At 39.3% G+C, this 20150-nt stretch overlaps 1 protein-coding gene across 1 annotated transcript; it reads left to right on the top strand.

Annotated features, from left to right (window-relative positions):
* The first annotated feature begins 1728 nt into the window (after window positions 1-1728).
* Window positions 1729-6381, top strand: LOC135477679 (uncharacterized). The gene is made up of 5 exons (XM_064757865.1): window positions 1729-2865; window positions 3297-3388; window positions 4009-4174; window positions 4571-4735; window positions 5362-6381. Exons 1-5 carry the CDS (start codon window positions 1807-1809, stop codon window positions 5782-5784), a joined length of 1905 nt encoding a protein of 634 aa, XP_064613935.1. The 5' UTR covers window positions 1729-1806; the 3' UTR covers window positions 5785-6381.
* The last annotated feature ends 13769 nt before the right edge of the window (window positions 6382-20150 follow it).

Raw genomic sequence — 20150 nt, 5'->3', positions numbered from 1 at the left:
TCAGCATTTTTGATCTGGTCGTTTATTGATCCATACCTTTTTATTTTTACTGCAGATGAAGATAAACTGTATACGTAGAGAGAGTATAATGAACATAAAGAACATAATTCAATCTTAATTCTAGCTGATGTTTAATTGTTACGTACACATCACGGATAGTAGCTAGAAATGATAATAATGTCATTTCGTGGCTTTAATACATAAGCCAAATCCGCGATTAAAGCCCCGTAACATTTCCTGGGTTGATGTTCTGGAAGTTTTGTGTATACAGAGTCAGGTATCTCTATTAAAGTAGAATTTAGAACATGTTGAAACTGCTCGTCAGTGTATTGAGGACGAGAAAGGACGTATTACAGCGAGCAAAATGTGGAACGCAAATATTGCAGCGAATGTTTACATCAACTGGTCAAACACAACCAGACTTATTTTTCAAGCCATCTTTTTTGTGGCATAATCTCATATAGACTAAATTCAGAGTCAGGTAACTGTCTGTTCGAGTTCTGCTACTGACTTGATGACAACCTGAGGTGGACAACTGGATGTACATTTATTACAATATCACTATTGATTCGAACACTGTTTAGAAGGATATTGATTCCAACACTGTTTAGTACGAATTTGATGTATATAGGTTTTATGTAAACAAAATCAAGGACATTTTGACCGAGGTTACATGTATTCTGGATGGCAAAATATCTCTGTTATCCCACCACAATTGTGTACGCCTATATGGTGCATGCTTTGAAATGTTTTATGGACTCAGTGCGAGCTACATTAATGCATTTGTTTATATACAACACCGTTGCTTAGCTACAGTCATTGTTGGTCCATCTCCGAAGTCAAGATTAATCGATTAACATCTGGCGAAGAATGGGCACTCCTCCTGTTTTAGCCTCTTAAATGAAACAGTTGCCTGTCTCTCCTTGCATGATTCTCCTTTCAGATAGATTCTTTCTTCCTTGATGGCTTGCGTTTCATGAACGTTTTCGAAATTGGCCTTGCACGTATTAATTACAGGCATACGAATAGCAGTTTTGACCCCTAGATACGTACACACCCAAAGAAACGACCCACATTACAAACTTCCCTCAGCCTAAAACGTAATCAGTGTAACATGTACGAATGTTAATGTATCACATTGCTGTAGTTATGCAGCCTCTTGTCAGTCTAAGGATTTGTAACGAAGCGCCAAGCAATGTACGACTGTTGCAGTGTACAGGAAAAACTACAAAATATTGATCACAACATTGCAAAATGTACACATGGCTTGCTTCGCATCGGCCCAGATCAGTCATATCTCTCGTTTGCCATCAAGATATCTTCTTGTACACGTATTTCTTATAGAGGGTGGTCACAGCGTGTTAAACGGCCCATCATCTATATCTATTTCTGGAAATTGCGTGTGACAGCGCAATAATTAAAAATCTGAACTGCTCACATTTAGATAGGATTAGACAAGGAATGAGATGGTTGCCAAATTACTGTGTTCCCCTAAGAAACATTTAAAATGGAAAAGATTTCTGGCAGGCATTTTACATCAAAAATTCTACTGCGTGATGAGTGAATGTAAACCCTGATTACCCTACCATTTATATCAGTGGCAACCATTTGCAAAGACATGTCGAGCAATGTCATTATTTGTGGCAAAAATTGTTGACAGTCGTTTTGCTTCTTTATTTACAGAGTGATTGGCAGCGCACACGTCGCCACTGAGACGAAATTCTCTAATAAGTAAATAAGGTAGATAAAATATATGAAAACATTTGCCACTTGTGTACAACAGTGAAGAGTTCAACACCTTTCACAATGTCCAAAGTTAACCAACAACAGAAAAGGGCAATGAAGCGACTGATGCTGGATTTGCAGGAGCTCGAAAAATCGCCCGTGGAAAACGTTTCTGCCTCCCCACTGGAAAGCAACATGCTAGAATGGCATTGCAACTTTCTATGTAACGGCGTCTTGTATCATCTCATTCTATTTTTCCCGCAAAATTACCCGTACAAATCGCCGAGCGCTGAATTCGTGCCTCCTGGGTTTAGCTACAGAGGCGGCGCCACAAAACCAGGAAAGAAAGGAACACAAGTGTGCCTGTCCATCTTCTCGGACTTTGCCGAATGGCATCGGGAATGGGCGAACGAGAAGAACGCTGGCTGGTCACCGGGTTACACTGTGCAGACCGTCCTGTTAAATATGTTGTCTTTCTTAGCAGAGATTCAAGGGGATTGCTCCTATAATGCTAACCTCACTAAAAATTTCAAGTGTGCCGACTGCGGACATACCACCAAAAAACCGTACCCACCTCTCAAAAAAGACTCCAAGGTGAGCAAGAAGGAAACTGGTGGCAACAACAAACGAGACATTGTGTGTTACATTTCCAAAGATAAGCTCAGTCCGACGGCAAAACCGAAGAGCAACGCGGAACTATTTGGTTTCGGTCTGGCGGTTTCGGGTCCCACTCACAGGCCGTCTCTGACGACACCATGCGAGTTCCTCAGTGGGGAATCCTTCTTTAGCATGATGGGTTCAGTGGGTGTTGTACACAGCATCATGAAGGAACCCCTGAAGTTTTTCCTGCCACTGTACCTTCATCCAAACCACGGTTCCGCCATTAAAGACCAGATAGAGAAAACGCTCCGCGAAGTAGCCGCAATCCTACCAAAATGCAACCCCAAGAAGACTCCTATAGAAGACATGATCATTAAAGTCATCCCAAATCTGATGTCGGCAACTGTGGTTGAGTTCTCCAAAGGAACGCAACACACCAGTGACAACCATCTCTGTGGCTACTTCGCTCTTCACAGACTGTTCTTATGGGCGCTAGAAACATACCCGGACCTTCAAGATAAAGTCGACGAACTGCTAAGAGTAAGTTGTGTTATGAATATAACAATTCAACGCCCATTTCTCCTTAGATAAATCTTCAAAAGTTTAATTTTATCAATTCGTAATAAACGAAATGTTATGGCGTGAAACTCGACGAGAAGATGCTTTGTCCTAAAGTAGCGTACACTGTTGTGTCTGCAAATCTTTTATCTTAAGAATTTGAAATGCATGCGATTTCTTTTTCATGAATCGGTATTTCTTAACCTGTCTAGGAATAAGAAATTCAAATAGAAAAGACATCAGAATGGTTCAGAGCTATGTGTTAAGCAGTGAAACAATAGACAAGAAGCACAACATCTTGTGTCGACTGAGTCATTTACCTGCAAGTAAACTACAAGTACTTAAGTTTTAGTGCAAATATCATTTCTGTTTAAACGTACTGTCAAACATAGGCCTGCTTTTTTTTTTGTCAGGTATTTATCGAAGACGAATCTGCTCGGACAAAGAAGGAGTGTCCACACATCGCTGAGAGGCTGATACTTCTGTCTGCTTCTGCCAAGTACAGGTACGATTAACAATTATTTGGGCTCATTTTCCTACCTCCTCATTGTAAAGGAATTTATAGCCAACCTGTAACTATTTAGTCTTTAGAAGCCTTGTGGGCTTTTCGCTCTTTTTCTTCAGCCATCATTGGGTACTCAGACGTGCTTGTAATTTTGTAAAATTAAAAATGCAACCAAAATGAAAAAATCATTCAAATTGCTCCTCCAAAGTTGTGGTCTATTATTTTTCATCCAGCCACATGTATCACCTGCCAGTTTTCTCCTCAAAGCGCATACGTTTCTTTAAATCTTTACAACAGCACCACAGACTCTCAGGTGTGTAAATGGAGAAAACCCACAAACTGATAAAAACGATATGTATTTTTCACCTCTAAGGGACCCGAAATCGACGCTGATTAACGAACTGTGGAGTTAGGGATTCTTGCGTTAAATCTTAAATAATTGTAGCATATACAAATTCAGCTTAGGCAAGGCATAGCCTGGACTTGTCTATCTCTCGCACCAGCTAATCAGAATCGATTCTGTATCCCTTTGACCCACACAATACATGTACGTGTACCTCTTTTCTACGTTGCTTTTCTAACGCTGTCTCTGCCGACCTTTTTCTTGCTACACGTATCAGGTGGAAAGACGCGGCTGAGGCGTATCTCTCAGAAAGTTGGAGACGTAATGTGATGTGGTATGTTAAGGAAGACGCTGAGCTGGGATACCTGACAACCCCAAAAGAATACCGACTTGACATGACCCTGAAGAAAACAGAAGTCAGTCGCAAGATTCTGGCATTTCAGGTACATAGTCCATGAGAATTCCGTTTGTCCTATTTGTGCTTAAAAACATAAAACTCCAGTGTTGTGTTGATTGTGTAATATGTGTACTACTGAACGTAGCAGTGAGTCTAGACACGGGCACCTTTCCTTTTGAGACAACTTTAAAGTATTATCATTTACCTCATAGAACTAAAGTTCGATCCCGGAGTTCGAATACTACAATGTAGAAACTGAGAAGAGTTTTTTTTCTTCTTTTTTATTAAAACTAGGTATATACAGTTGTATTCCAAATCTGATATGTGAAAATTATTTGTTGCTTAATTGTTATTTAGTACGTTTAATCAAATATAAGTGCATACATTGGACAAAAAGATTATCAGTGCCTATTTACAATGGAGTGTACATTTCGCCAATTAGGTTCTCTTTTTGGACATCGCCATGCCGGAAGGGATGAGTCACAAGGATCTCAAGCGTCGCTATGACAACAACTTTGGATTTCCTACCGACGCCATGGTGAAAGAAATGAAGGAGGCCTGTGGTCGGAGGATCAACTCTATGAAATCCTATACAGACTGGTACAATGTAAGTTGTCTTATGGGCAAATAATTGTAACGTTATTTAAACAATATTAGCCTCTGTAAGTGTTATCAAGTATAGATCTATTAGTACGTCATTTTTAAGTCCTGTTATGTGCCTTTTGTTCAATGCAAAGGCAAACGTTTTTTTTTGGCCTAGAAACACCAAAGAGTGAAAGCAACTGTCTGTTTGATTGCTCCATCAGTAGAGGGCATTCTTGCAGCAAACACACTTTCACAGTCAGGTAGGCAAATGGGGAGCTACGTAGATAGTTTTATACCGGTTTGAATTAAATCCAAAATTCCAATTCTATATCTACTATTCCCGCTATAGTGTATTACATGTCTACAGCCACATTGCGTACCACAATTAAGAGATTTTTTTTGACTCCAGTGTACATGTATATTCCCAAACTATAAACCTACCAGTTGCATATTATTCCAGATGAATGGTCTAAATACATCAGTGAAATAAATAAATAAATAATTAAAAATGGACAGTATAATAAGATCTTCGAATTGGCTTTATGTTTCTCAGTCAGCTCTTCCATCGTTTCTGTAATCTGTTCAGCATTCTCCATTATTCCTTTGGTCTCACAGATAACATCACCATTCTATCGATTCAAATTTCAGGTGCTGAAACTTAAACCCCTTAGCGATGATGAGATTTTCGGCAGATTGCTGAAGGCGGTGCACTTTGCCATAGAAACGGATGGCTACCACTGGAGTTTCTTCAAAAACGCGGGCGGATGGCCAAATGTGCTTAAGGTATATAAGGAACACAAGAAAACCGGAAAACTGAAAGAGATCCTCGGGAAACAGTTTGAAGAAAACCTTGGTGGGAAGGGAAGGGGAAGGGAAAGACTAGCCCTCCTACAGAGGAGACTAAACCCAAAGCTGCGCCAAAAGGACGAGGGAAAGGAGGACCGGACGCTAGAGATGAAGAAGAGGACATGGAGGTCGATGAAAAGCCTAAAGTCACAGCCGCTAGAGGGCGTGGCGGAGGAGCAGCGCGTGGTCGTGGTAAAGCTGTTGCCAAGACGCAAGAAGAGGTAGCATCACCGGTGGGGAAAAGGGGGCGTAAGAGAACAGCGTCTCCGGCCCAGGTCGAAGTGAAGGCAAAATCGCGAAAACGTCGCTGAATGTACTCATAAACGTACGAGTAAGTTTATTTTTTCGGTTCTTACATTTTAAGATGGATTCCATTAAAGGAATTACGCATTGTGCTTTTCAGACCACAATTCCGAAAGGGGCCCTCATTCATTACAAACGTTCCAAACGTTGACGTATTATGTATCGATGGTGCCTTATGTGTCATTGGTTGCATTACGTGTCATTCATGTCCATTCCTAATGTAGTTTTTACTTCACTTATTAATGCTTGTTGATGAGAGTTGCGCGTTAAACGCATACATGACTTCTCGATGTTTAAATAATGTTCGTTGTGTTCGACAGTGTTGTGTTACGCGTCATACTCATGTCTTCACATCTGAAGTCTATCATCTTTCGTCTGATTTAAGTTGAAATTTATGTGTACACGGTTGTGTAATAAATTGTTTGTTTTTATTAACGTATCAAAACGGTCTTGTACCGATAAAAGTGAAATAAAACATTTCTTACACACATATAAAACTTGGTTTACTATCCTATTACTTCAGGGAATGTGTGCTTAGTGTAGGCGGTATGCTCATCGCGTTGAATTAGATCGGCATGTTGGATATATGAACTGATGCATATTTTGTTATCGACAACAGATATTCTAGCATGGTACACGATTTGAATATTGATTTCACCAAGTCGCCTAAAACATACCGTGCGTCTTTCCAGTGTCAGTGAAAGCTTTTGATTGCTTCTCTTTGCATGAATCCGTCCTATTTTCGTCCTTTATACACTTTCTGAGTTCTTTGGTGGTTTTGTGTTATTCGTCGTTTTTGGGAATTAGCCTTCCAATTATTGATCTGGAACGTCCTTACTGGTTGACGGCTGGTACACAAATGTCTTTTTCGACGCATAAATTGCACTAATATTACGCATGTCGCTCTGCTGGGGTTAGCTGTAATCTTGTACACTGGTTTATTATGTTTCATTGGCGTTGCCTCGGGATGACAAGGTGGACTGAGTTTATCATGAGGCACTGTTTGGTGTCGCCTTACGACAATTCTTGCCTGTGATTTACATATTTATGTGAATATCGATACCAAAGTGTACCCGAAAAGTTTTAATACAGTGACCAGTATTCCTGATCCGCATTTTACCTTGTTTGTATTAAAGTAAGAAAACCCATTGTACATCTAAAATCTGTCAACGCCAACGACTGTTCATTAGCTGGTATGTATATAAAGCTTTCTTGTACTGCCATTTTGAACCTGGCTGTTTCATATATTTATGAAAATGCCTGCCTCCCTTACTTAAGCTTGAACTCATGATATCGAGGACATTTTGGTTGTTTAATGGTCTGAGAAGGTGTGTTGATTTCCAGGGTTGTTTATATATTTGGTAAGATCAATATATCATGTTTTTTCTAAAGCCAACAATCGAATGTCTTTATTTAAAATGCTTCTATGAGCCAAAACAAATTCCTTTTGTATTGTCCTACAATTGTATGGTAATGGGCGATTTTGAAAATCACCCAGGTTTCCCGCACCTGTCGCTGGGTCAACTGGGGGATCATCACTGGAAACAGCAGTTGTGCCGACAGGCCTCTAAAATTGCATTTCTTAAATCTTCAGGGGGGGGGGGGTTATGTACAATACTGGTAATGTATGTAATCCACAACCATTTATCTGAAGATAAAGGTGTGGGTAAAGTTATTCTGATGTCATTTGTGATATACGTTATCAGTATGTTCCCTATGCCCTCATAATGGCCTATGTGGCCGAGATGATTAACGAGCCAGCGCGGCGCATTGGCCCAGGGGGGTCGCTGTGAGTCTAAGTCTGTACAGTTCATTTTGTCTTCCTGTCCGGCCGTACCTGGGAGGAAATCTGCAGATGGTCGTGGGTTTCCCCGGGTTCTGCCCGGATTCTTCTCACCATAATACTGACCGCCGTCGTATAAGTGAAATATTATTGAGTACGGCGTAAAATACAACAATCAAATAAAAAATAAAACAAATAGGTGACCAACATATAGCCACATTGTGTCGCAAGACTTTGACAAGTAGGAGAGCTCCTCCAATACAAGCTACTGCAGAACCTAATTCATTGTATGCAATTATTATGCAGTAAAATGTATCTGCATAATCAACTGAAATATATTGACTGGTTTGAAAACGCATCTCAGCTTAAATAAGCTGTATTTGTGGCCGGTATGTTTCGTTTCAATTAGGCGAAATATAGCAGTCTCTCCGTTTCACAGAGTGACAATGAAAAACGTGCTTCACACAAACCCTATGTTATTTTAAGCCGACGTATAGGGCTTTACACGACATACGAATTGATAAAATGTAATATCAAAGCAAACAAAAAGTATTTCAGTGTGTACAGGCATTGGAATAGTAGATGTCAAATAGCACAAAATGACAATGCATGACCAATGAAAAGTAGGAACTTTCAACCGGACGTATTACACTGATTTCACATTCAGACGAGTGGTTAGCGTGATTGATAGCGCAGCACAATAACCGTCAAAGCCTCTTACCAATGCGAGTTCAAGTCCAGCTCAAATTTCCCGTCTTACATCATACGAGGGTTGGACCACCAGCCAACTGTGGATGGTCTGGTTTCCTTCCACTATAATGTTAGCTGCCTTCGATGAAGAGAAATTTTCTTGAGTACAGCGTAAAACACCAATAAATAATATTGCTCTACACACTATACCAGATTTAATATTCAGAGATCTCTGAAGGTAACTATATAGAGTATGCTAATAACCCGCTTTTCGTGAACTGGAAAGACACCAGTGGACTGATGGTAGTGTAACTTATGATTGACTGATATCCACACCCACACAGCACTGCAGCGACCCTATATAAAAAACTCTCTATATATAGAGAGTAAAACTATAGCGCGACGGTAAATTGTTGGCAAATGATCAAATGTAACCGATGAAGTACGGCTTACTGTCGGCTTACCTCACCTTGGCTTTGATTCTAATTGTTAATGTAAATTTATTTATTTGATTTGTGTTTTACGCCGTACTCAAGAATATTTCACTTATACGACGGCGGCCAGCATTAAGGTGGGAGGAAACCACGACCATCCGCAGGTTGCTGAAGGCCTTCCCACGTACGGCCGTAGAGGAAGCCACCATGAGTTCATGTAAATGCGTCAGTAGCATTACTTACACCTTCCTAGCACTTTGGCTAAATCAGGTTTAGGTTAAAAAAACATATAATGATGTATGTTGAACACAATCCAACATGTTAAACACAAATTGTACCAGCGTATGGCTTATAAGTGAGTTCGTTGTGAGATCAGCTGTATTGTTCTAAGCCTGTTCGCCTTAATTCGCGCGCTGCAGCGCCTGTGCAAACCTTTCGGTATTCTTTTCTCTTTCAAAGAAGCTCATTTTTGGAAATTAAGTTCGGGTCTGAAATCTGGTCTGTTGAGGAAGCTCAGCTTCTTTTCTCTGCGTCCATTGTTTTCACTCGAGGTCAATTTGTCTTTGACCATATCCGGTCTAACTTTTGAGCCTTTATTCCTCTCTTTCTTCGAGCCCAAATCGTTCATGTCCACCTCCAGTTGTGTAGTTATCCAGCCTTCTGCGCGACCAAATCAACAATGTCCATATCCTGCAGTGTGCCTTCATCAAAAGCTTTTGTGGACACGTCTAGTGACGACTCTGAAGTCATACTTTCCGCGCTCGTTTTGGCGCTGCTTTTTCTTGTCGAGTAATCTCCTCCATCCAGTGTAGCGGGAAGGGGTTTCGGAGTGATACTCAGCAGTCACAAAATCGAAGGCTGCTGATTCTCGTCTGCAGGCGAACTGGGTTGTAGCATCTGTGAAAAAGAATAGCATAAAGCGGAAAATATAGCCTCATTAGCTAAAGTTTCTAAACAAATGTATCGGTCGAAAGACCCATTTGCATAATATGGATACAAGAGACTAATGTATATATGGAGAACACAAATAGAGCAGCGGCAACAGTACAATTCCGCCTGTTGCCAGTTTACCTCACTTAGGGGTTTGTTCTGACGGTTCGTGTAAATGCTGAACAAGTAGGAATTACAAAATGCGCCAGTTTCTTCAGAGACACTCAAGAAGTAAACAATGAAGGTGTGTGTGTGTGTGTGTGTGTGTGTGTGTGTGTGTGTGTGTGCGTGTCATACTTACACTCATGCTATACTAATACATTCATGTGCACGACCAGGAATGGATAAGGATTCTATGCCAGAAGATCAAAGCCATTTTTCTAAATTCCTAACTCGTCTTTTCTTTGCAACGAAACCGGATCAATGAGTTTCTTATTTGCTCTAAAACCTCTGTGATGGCCTTGGTACAGACGTTAGTCTTCCTAATTTCATACTTTATATATTTTCATAGTTCAGTGACGGTTTGTGTTAAAGGTCGATTTGGGAATAGGCCTTGTGGTTATTGGCCTGCAGTGTTTACATGTGTAGATATACGAATGTCTGTTTGGACGCATAGATTCCTATCACTGATCTTGGTATGGTTATTAAACGCCATAACCGTGTGGCTGGAATATTGCAGACGTGGCGTTAAGCCCTAATCAGTCAATCAATGAATCAGTCATTCTATGAACGCGTTAATACATCAGTGGCGCGTGATCTTGCGTGATTCGTTCCCACTAGTAAAATGGTACAATTAGAAGCTGTCGATTGTATTCATATATTCAATAAAAAGTAAATATACAATATGAATGAACGAAGCGTGGATTTGCGCTTATTAGTTGGGAGTATGAGTACAGAGCGAGACGCATGGAAAGGATAGCGAATAAATGGACACACCTTGTACCAGTCAGAATGGTTTCTGATGTCACGTGTCAGCTTCAGCGCATGTCTGACTTCAGCTTCTATTTCCGCCGTGGAAAGTCCAAGATGACAAATGATGTCATCGAAAGCTAAACCACATGGTCTGGCTATGTTAACGAAATCCATCTAAAGTAGAAAATGCCTCTCGGAATAATGATCCATTGATTACCTGAATGAAGAAATGGTTTTAGCTTAAATGCATGTGTCATATGACGACGAGGAGTCGTTATGTGTATGTACATAGACAGAGTTTTCTTGTGGAAGGGCTAGTCCATACCGCCAATATGCTGCCGTTAATGAAGTATCATGCCGAAGACACCAGACATGACACCACACCCAGCCACACTATACTGGCACCGGGCCAACCTGTCCCGTAAACCTCTCAGTTTGAGCTCACTGTACTCTCAAACAGGGACTGAATGTCTTGTGCTTGGTACAACACAAGTGATAAGAAATGAGTGATCTTCTCATTTAGCCTACAACGCTCACAAACACCAAACATACTTTATCCATGGCGCGGAAGGATTTGAAAGTAAGAGTTTCACACGGAGATGACCAAAACGATTTGGTAGTTAAGTCATACCCCAAGCAGCCCCTCAGTTGACGCAGGTCTAGTTTTGGGATCCAGCGATTAGGAGGTGCTTTACGGCTGAATGGCGGGCATGAGCAGTCAACAGTTTTCAATGACGTATGAATCAGTATACAAATCGAGTACCATGCTAGGATATCAGTTATCGATAACAAACTATGTACCTCATAGATTTTATTTAGTGCGCTTTGATTTAGTACATATATCCAACGTGGCCGTCTGTGTATTATAATCCAACACGATAAATTTACAGCTCCCAGCCCCGGGTTAAGCGGAATTAGACACAATCATGAGGCAGAGTGCCAGAGATTCTGGGCGCTCTGTCCATATTTACTTACAAGAGAATTATACTCATTTGGACGTTTAATTGAATTACCTTGACACACTAGTTTTTGCAATAATAACTTGTGACGTTGATTGAAACCAATGTGTCTAATGAAACTCTGAAACACATTTCAATATTCTTGAAATCATCATAAGTAGCTATGACATCGAATGTGGTTAATGAAATCGCTCAGCATGCTAAGGACTCTTCTTATAAAGAGCAGGACTTCGATGGTATTCGAATTGAATTTTCCATATAAACACTTTTATCGTTTTACCTGTTGTGAAATGGTGATAGCGTCAATAATTAACTCGCTAGTAACTTGGTGGAAACACGAATTTACCTACGTCTTCCATATAACACAACACTGAGTTGTACACATTTGACCTGCCTCGTATGGCCTAGTTTGTAGTATTCTAATAATGACGTCACGAATGTGTTAAAACTGATACAGTGACACATCCACATCTTCTGAGATCCTTGAACCGACCATTCAGACTTCGACTTGTCCCAGCCATCCCCAGACCTGCCAGTTTATTCATAGCCACATGACCTACTTTGAATATCATCGTTGCTACCAAGAAAAACGGCGCACTTGTTTAAAGTTAAATTGATAAAATAGACCTTAACACACATACTTTATAAAGTATACTTTATAAAATGTAATTATTTGTGTTGGATTACAGGACCGGTCAAGTAGGAATTTAGTAAGACCTTTGTCCATCTTGTAACATGGTTAGTGTAATTCAAGAATGGTTTATATGTCTAAAATAAAAAGCAGTCCAGCTCGGTTTATGACAGAGTTCATAAGATAAATGTCTTTCAATAGTTAGACCACTAATCCATCTACTAGGCTTTCGGGGTTTTGGTGGCAATTGGTGCTGAACAACTCACGTTTGACTGTTTATGTAGCCTAACATGAGGTTAGGCCATCTATCGTCGGTTTGCCGTATGTGGAAAAGTTCCTCAGTTATTCCCCAAAGGCAGACGATTTATTCCGGAAAGTGCGACGTATTCCTGAGTACTTCGTTAATCCCAAAAGTACAATAAATGTTATATTATGTTATATCGTAGAAGAGAATGTTTGACTGATACAGCATAGATAGTTAGGAATGGTGAAAATAAAACATTGTCTTTATTTTATTTTTTAGATTAATTTATTTCATTGTTATTAAAACTCATATTCGAGACTTTTTCACTTATACAGTGATGGTCTGTTTTTTGTTTTGTTTTGTTTTGTTTTGTTTATTTTCTTTTAGTTTTTTGAGGAGGGCGGGTGGTGAGAGGAGTAAACCACCGACTTTTGCTGCCGTACTGACAAACTTTCTCACATCTGACATACAGCTATGCCTACTCTCGTGGTGGAAGATAAGTAGTTTTGAACAAACCGCCATACTAGCGTCGTTGACCACTTATTGTCACACGCAGCAAGAACAGTAGAATTCACATGGTCTCCATGGCCGGATTTGTACCTTGCACCTCGTATTTCGCAATCTTGAACCTTGCATCTCTTCTGTCGTACAGTCTCGTTGCCTTCAACAAGCAACCTTTTAACGCGCTGGTTTTCAGAAACATCAAAACAAATGGCAAATAAATAAGCGACCTCAGCAACCATTTAGATGACTGAATTTGTCACAAAATAATTTTAAACAAATTCATATCACTTAGATATATTACAAATATACCGTCAGTAATGTCATTTACATGGCTAATTACATTTCACTTTAAACGGTAATATTTGCATGGAGATGTAGAAAAGTGGACCAGGTGAGCGAAGAAAATTATGTAAGCTATTACTGCCTCTGCATCTGCATGTGGGCCATAGCCATGACTCCATGAACCTGGGGTTCGATCTATATCAGTGTCCGTGAACCTTAGGGATAATAAGCGATGGACGACGCTGGTGTAGCCGTGTGAACGCAGTTTTTCAAAAACGACTTATCTTTCACTTATATGGTGCGCATGTGTACGTCAAAAATTTCCCCATTGAACCGATGTACAGTGGCAACAGGACCAGGAATACTGAGCTGTCATGACTGAAGCACCTGCTTTGGAAACAATTGACTACCTCGTCAAATTTTCAAGTCCAAAGGTAAGTAACTGCTGTTTTCTTTTTCACGCAAGATGATATTATAAAATGAACACGTACTTGCTCTGTATTTGACTGCTTCTCCTTGCGTGATTTTCGTGCATTATATACTTTCTTAGTTCTTTAGGGGTTTGTCTTATACATGGTTTTTGGAAACTGGCCTTGCGATTATTGACTCGAAACATCCTTATTGGTTGACGGCTGATATACGATATGTCTTTTTCGACGCATATAGAATCATGCCTGTCCTTTGTACTGCATATTCTCAATTCGCTTGTCCCGTTAGCATAAAACCCTGTTTCCTTGGGGGAAACTATGATTTTGATAATGCGAATGGCTTGAACATTTGCCTGCAAACAGCTGGCGTGTATCTCTTTTTTTGTACAGTACACAGTTCTTTCCATAGAATACCGTACTTTCACATTTTTTTCCCATCGATTCAGAGACCGATTTCACAAAGTCATTAAGTCTTAAGTCGAAATTTGTAACCTCGTCACAGTGGTTAGTGTATGGTACTCGAAGTTGAAATTTTGACACAATTTCGTCTTAAGATAATATTTAGGAGTATAAAGGTTTTGTGGAATTGTTCCCAGTTCTTGTACTGTGTCCACTAATCTCTCTCCCACGTCAGACTATTCCACCCTATACCGGCTTTGGTGTACAACTACGCTGAGTTAAATTAAGTGAGTACATCAACCAAATCAACGCTAAAACTTTCGGGTAGTCCCCTTATGTAACGGGAATAACCTTTATTGTATCGTGAGAGTTATCTCCCTTTCTCAAGGATAGGGTGCGCTTGGAGACTTCCGCTCAGTGATCAACACCAAGCGAAGCGTGCAGGCGCTACAGATTATTTCGCCGACTAAGGTCAATTTTTCTTTGTAACTAATGATATATTGGCCAGAACATGACTGATAACATGTTCTGTAATTGTAAGATGTAACTGTAAAAGGTTGTTATGAAACATATTGTAAGAACAGGCCGCTGTTTTCTTCGGACAGTGTTGTCCATGTAAGCCATGTGACTTTGTACAGCGAAGTCCATGTTTCCAGTTTTTATCGCTTTTCGTTGGGAATAACCAATACACTAGTCTTTAATTAATACGCTCGCATTTTCAAGCACATGTAACTGTTACGCGCTTTAATTTGTGTCTCTACGAGGGAAGTTTGTCAAGGTTGTAAATAGGGAATTCCAACAACATTTACATGAGCGGTTAGTGATTACTGTGTGTGTAGTTACTTTCACATGTAAACGATGAGCTGGTTAATGCGATCGATAGTTTCATTAATTTTAACTGATTTTCCACTTCGTCCGAGTGACGCCTGTGTAACATAGTAGTTTTATAAATGCATAACGTTATAAGCATTGTGCTGTACGGTATTTGCCTTACGGTAAAGTTTGTATTCATTTACTCTAGGTGGTCATGATATAAATGAGGAAGCTCTAGCAAAAGATCGTCGTTCAAGTCATACCTGTGTGTTGCTTCACATGGGTAAGTGCACTTTGAATGAGTCACAATTATGTAGTTTTGTAGACTGTACGTAATACCAGGTATCTTTGACACAGTAGTATTTACCAATGTACGGATATTGTACAGTACATATACCCTGTATTTTTATAACTAAATACTGGGTGTGTTCCTTTCTGATTTACATCTGTGTAGTCAGTTTGGCATTAGGCATTACAGTTTTCTATTTTATTTTATTGCTCAAGTAAATTGTAATATAGACACTGTGTCGAAGACAGGCCAGAGCCGATTGTAATATATGTACAGGCATTGTGTAAAATGTTGTGTTCAGGGAAATAAGCCATCTCTACAAGGTTAACTACATTGATAATGTAATTATCTCCCTAGTCAGCTGATTATATGTACATTTGTACTTAGTAATGAACTAATGCGTAAATTGTTTGCAGTTGTCTCCCTTGAATGCTGTATACATGTACAGTTAACAAGAATCATGCGGACCTGTTTTCAAGGGGATGTAACTCTTCTCTTTTTTTTTCTTTTTTTTTGTAGCAACCTGTTGCCCTTTTTGTTTTTTGGTTGTGACTGAAAACTTTTATGTCTGGCAGCATATTACTGCCCCAGCCCTAAATAATAAACTGCGCAAGACATGAAAACTGGTGTCGACCTGATTTTATCGTTTACACTTAGCTTTAGGCTTTCTTTTTATATTTTTAAAAAACATTTTAACTCCTGTGCCAGAACGGCTCAAGAAAGGATAACAGATCAAAATAAGCCTAAAAGGGACATAAGTTTAAAAACCATAATTCAGTAAACCAATGGATATTGAAGCTAGAATACTCTCCGTGGAATTATCACTTCTGGTCAATCTTTTCCCTTCTTTATTCTCTAAAATGAGGAATTTATTTCTTTATTTGATCGTTGTTTAACGACAAGCTCAACATTTTTTCTTTTTAGAGTCAGTTTTATAGGTGAAGGGAGCTGGGTAAACCGCTGGCCTTTGGCAAGTTATTGACGAACTTTTGCACATATGAAGTACAGATATTACACATGTTCGCGGTAAATTCCTATACCGGTGGGCTACCTATTATATTTGTGGGAGGCATAGCCGCCGGGATCGTTGGTTCGAAACCTGGCGTTTTCACTAAATTTTGAACATTGGAATTTGTGTAGTATGCAAAACGTGTAATCCCTGAACGATAATACTGTTATAGTTCAATATACACTCAACAAAAATAGAAACCCATAATCCAAAAATGCTATTTTAAATTGACCTTCCATGAAACATTGCCTCCCAAATTATTTATTTGTATACTAATCGATTTGTTTTAATCAAAACAAGTTTCCGAACTTCAAATTACCACTCCCAGTGAGCTTACGGAGAGAAAACAATGTAAAAATTTGTTCGTAGATTTATATTTTTGTTGAGTACAGTTTACAAATACAAGCCAACTACGGAATGACACATTTTTTAACGGAAAATGTGACCTTTGAGCATAGAAACACATACACCAAAAGCACGGCCACTCCCCAATGCCATCGCTGTGAGTTCAATCTCATGCTAGGTTCCACTCCAGTCGAATGTGGGTAGTCATTTAAGAAACCTGTGGACGATAGTGAGTTTTGCCCGGATTCCGCAAGATTTCCTAGATCTCACCATAATGCTGACCGTCGTCAAATATTCTTGAGTATATTGCGTAAAACACCTATCAAATAAATAAATAATAGGACTAAAACTATACACTATGTAGCTACAAGTATACGGGGTGAGTTTCGAGATTCTCTTAAAAGATTTCCTAAAACATGACCAACATGCAAACCACATCACTTTCGCAAGACGAAAATATGTACCAACCAACCATATATATATATATATATATATATATATATATATATATATATATATATATATATGTATGTATGTATCACCTGTGAGCTTTATCGCGCTCTTTTAATTAGATTATAAAATATTAGATAATTACATGTACGTAAAATGTTACCTGCGGACGCACAAATGGATGGGCAACAATTTTATATAGGCCTATAACCAAAAACTGTACATCCGCCGCAAATACTCCACATACCCAGTGTATCCTGTGCTTTCTGTGTAATTCTCGTATAACGAATTTTTAAAATAAAAAGAAAACTTGACGCTGTTTACGACTGCTCTATTCAAGAGCGGTTATTATGAAACTGGAAAGGATTTCGGTAAACACCTCTTTCCTTATTTGTTTCAAGTCCCGTAATACATGGCCTGCACAAATAAAATGATAGGATCATGAAAGCACTCTAAGAGAGCTCTTGTGTGCCCGTACAAACAAGCAAGTGGGTGGGTTATCTTTTCTAACGTGACTACCTTCACCGCCCGTGTCACTGAATGACTTCTCTGTTTTCAAAGTAGAAAGACTCTATACAACGGAATGCAGTAAAGTCGATTATCACCCGACGGGGCCATATCTATTTACTACAGCAAAAGAAAACAGACAATATCGCATTTATGAGCAGCTTAAGAGCTGCGAATGTCGGTAATGCCGCAGCCATTGAATTTGAGACTTTAACCTATATACAGACATGGTAAACGCAGTTGACATAAATATTTTGAAAGATTCGCCTATGCCTAAATAACCATTATGAACCTTGAACTGCTGACTGACGTGCGCCCCGATCCCATACCGCTCGGTGATATCGCCAGTTGTATAGGAACTGATAACTAACAAAATAAATAATTTTGTCGTTTTGTTATATTGCCGATGCTACTGTGATTGATTCAGTTTGCTACCCACTTTATCTCTTTCAATCAGGCTTAAATAATCCGCCCACACATGAATACTTGTAGAGGGTTAGACTCCTCAATATAAACATGAGTAAGACTTTGCTTTCAAAAAGCTTGACTGAGATAAGGATTGAGATAGGGATTGCGATGGGGATTGAGAAAGAGATTGAGACAGAGATTGAGATCAAGATTGCGATAGGATTGTGATAGGGATTGAGATGGGATTGAGATCAAGATTGAGGTGGGGATTGAGATAGGGATTGAGATAGAGGTTGAGATGGGGATTGAAATAGGGATTGAGGTGGGGATTGAGATAAGGATTGAGATAGGATTGAGGTGGGATTGAGATAATGATTGAGATAGGATTGAGATTGAGATGGGAATTGAGATAAGGATTGAGATAGGATTGAGATAAGGATTGAAACAGGGATTGAAGGAAAGGTGGCCCTAGAGCAGGAATGCCCTTATTGCGCAATACACATGCAGTGTGCCAAGTTTTCATATTGTGGCAATACATTAACATATTTCTTTAACGTTTTTCATACAGATTTATGGCGGAAGGAAACCGAGAGGAAATCACTGTCCTGTGCTGAATGAGATACTAATTTCCTGACTTAAAGTCGTACCAAGATATATAGCTACAATTAATGTTGCTACCTCACAGTGCGACTGCCAGCATCAAGACGGAATTTTTTCATTTGTTTTTTTTTTAAATTACACTTACTACAGGCCACAAAAAGATCAATAAATACCCAGAAATGTCACTATTAAATTTACGACAACGACAGAACCCCCTCCTTCCCCTCCTACGAACTCATATAGGAAAGAAAGATATGTTAAAAGATACACGAAACAGTTGATTTTTATTTCGTAAAATGGGGCATATAATGTGTCCTAACGTATAAAGCTCCAAAAAGTTTTCTTCTTTTCCGTGAGGTCCCAGCGGTCAGTCCGAGTGGCTCGCTGTGGTCAGGTAAACGGTGATAGAAAACGGCCAACAACTTTGTTGGGGCGAGAGCCCGAATTGGGGGCGCTATGCTGGTAACGCTTTCCATATTATGTACATCGATGACGTCATTTCCGGATATTTCCGAACGCTTAGAGAAAAAATTTCTGAAAAAGAAGGGTTATTAAGAAATATAAAATAAGCCTCAAAAATGAAATTTATTTCCTCATTATTAATCCTATCTTTCTTCGTATTCCTTAAAACCATGTTATTCGTTTTATGGAACCTTTTCGTGTATAATTTAAGATGATACTATCTTTCTTCGTATTCCTTAAAACCATGTTATTCGTTTTATGGAACCTTTTCGTGCATAATTTAAGATGATACTATCTTTCTTCGTATTCCTTAAAACCATGTTATTCGTTTTATGGAACCTTTTCGTGTATAATTTAACATGATACTATCTTTCTTCGTATTCCTTAAAACCATGTATTCGTTTTATGGAACCTTTTCGTGTATAATTTAACATGATACTATCTTTCTTCGTATTCCTTAAAACCATGTATTCGTTTTATGGAACCTTTTCGTGCATAATTTAAGATGATAGTATCTTTCTTCGTATTCCTTAAAACCATGTTATTCGTTTTATGGAACCTTTTCGTGCATAATTTAAGATGATATTATCTTTCTTCGTATTCCTTAAAACCATGTTATTCGTTTTATGGAACCTTTTCGTGTATAATTTAACATGATACTGATAGAGTAGGGTAACGCACTGTACGCGGACAGCCAGTAGATCTTATTTATCCACTGTGGTATCTAATCTGCTATCTTCAACATGTGTGTAAGTACAGGTAGCTAGTAAATATCTTCACATAGAACGAGATAAAATCACACTGGCAAAGACGAATATTTGTAAATTTGTTAATGTCACCCAGGTTCAGGGCGTGTTTTAACTAAATCAGCCCGTGCTTTACAAAAACACAATTTATTAGTTGAACTAATGAGGCTTGTTTACTTGTAAACAATCTTGACATTACGTCATAGTCCTTTTGTTGAAAGCGTCTTTGAGCCGACAGCCGTACCAAGACCCGCTCGGTACCGTATATCGGCCAGCCTATTATCTGTTAAGCTCCTGTATTCCACACCCAACTATAGGTTATAGTCACGGGCTTCCACTATACACGATCGATGCGTCATTTAATACAGCTCCAGTGGAGCATGCACTCCCACAACCTATATATGCCATGTACTATAAGCAGGTAGTTGTATACTACAGAGGTTACCAGCGCATGCAGGTACAA

This window comes from Liolophura sinensis, chromosome 11, assembly GCF_032854445.1.
Source record: "Liolophura sinensis isolate JHLJ2023 chromosome 11, CUHK_Ljap_v2, whole genome shotgun sequence".
Lineage (NCBI taxonomy): Eukaryota > Metazoa > Mollusca > Polyplacophora > Chitonida > Chitonidae > Liolophura > Liolophura sinensis.
The sequence above is the reverse complement of the archived record's forward strand: the minus strand, read 5'-3'. Positions and strand labels throughout refer to the sequence as shown.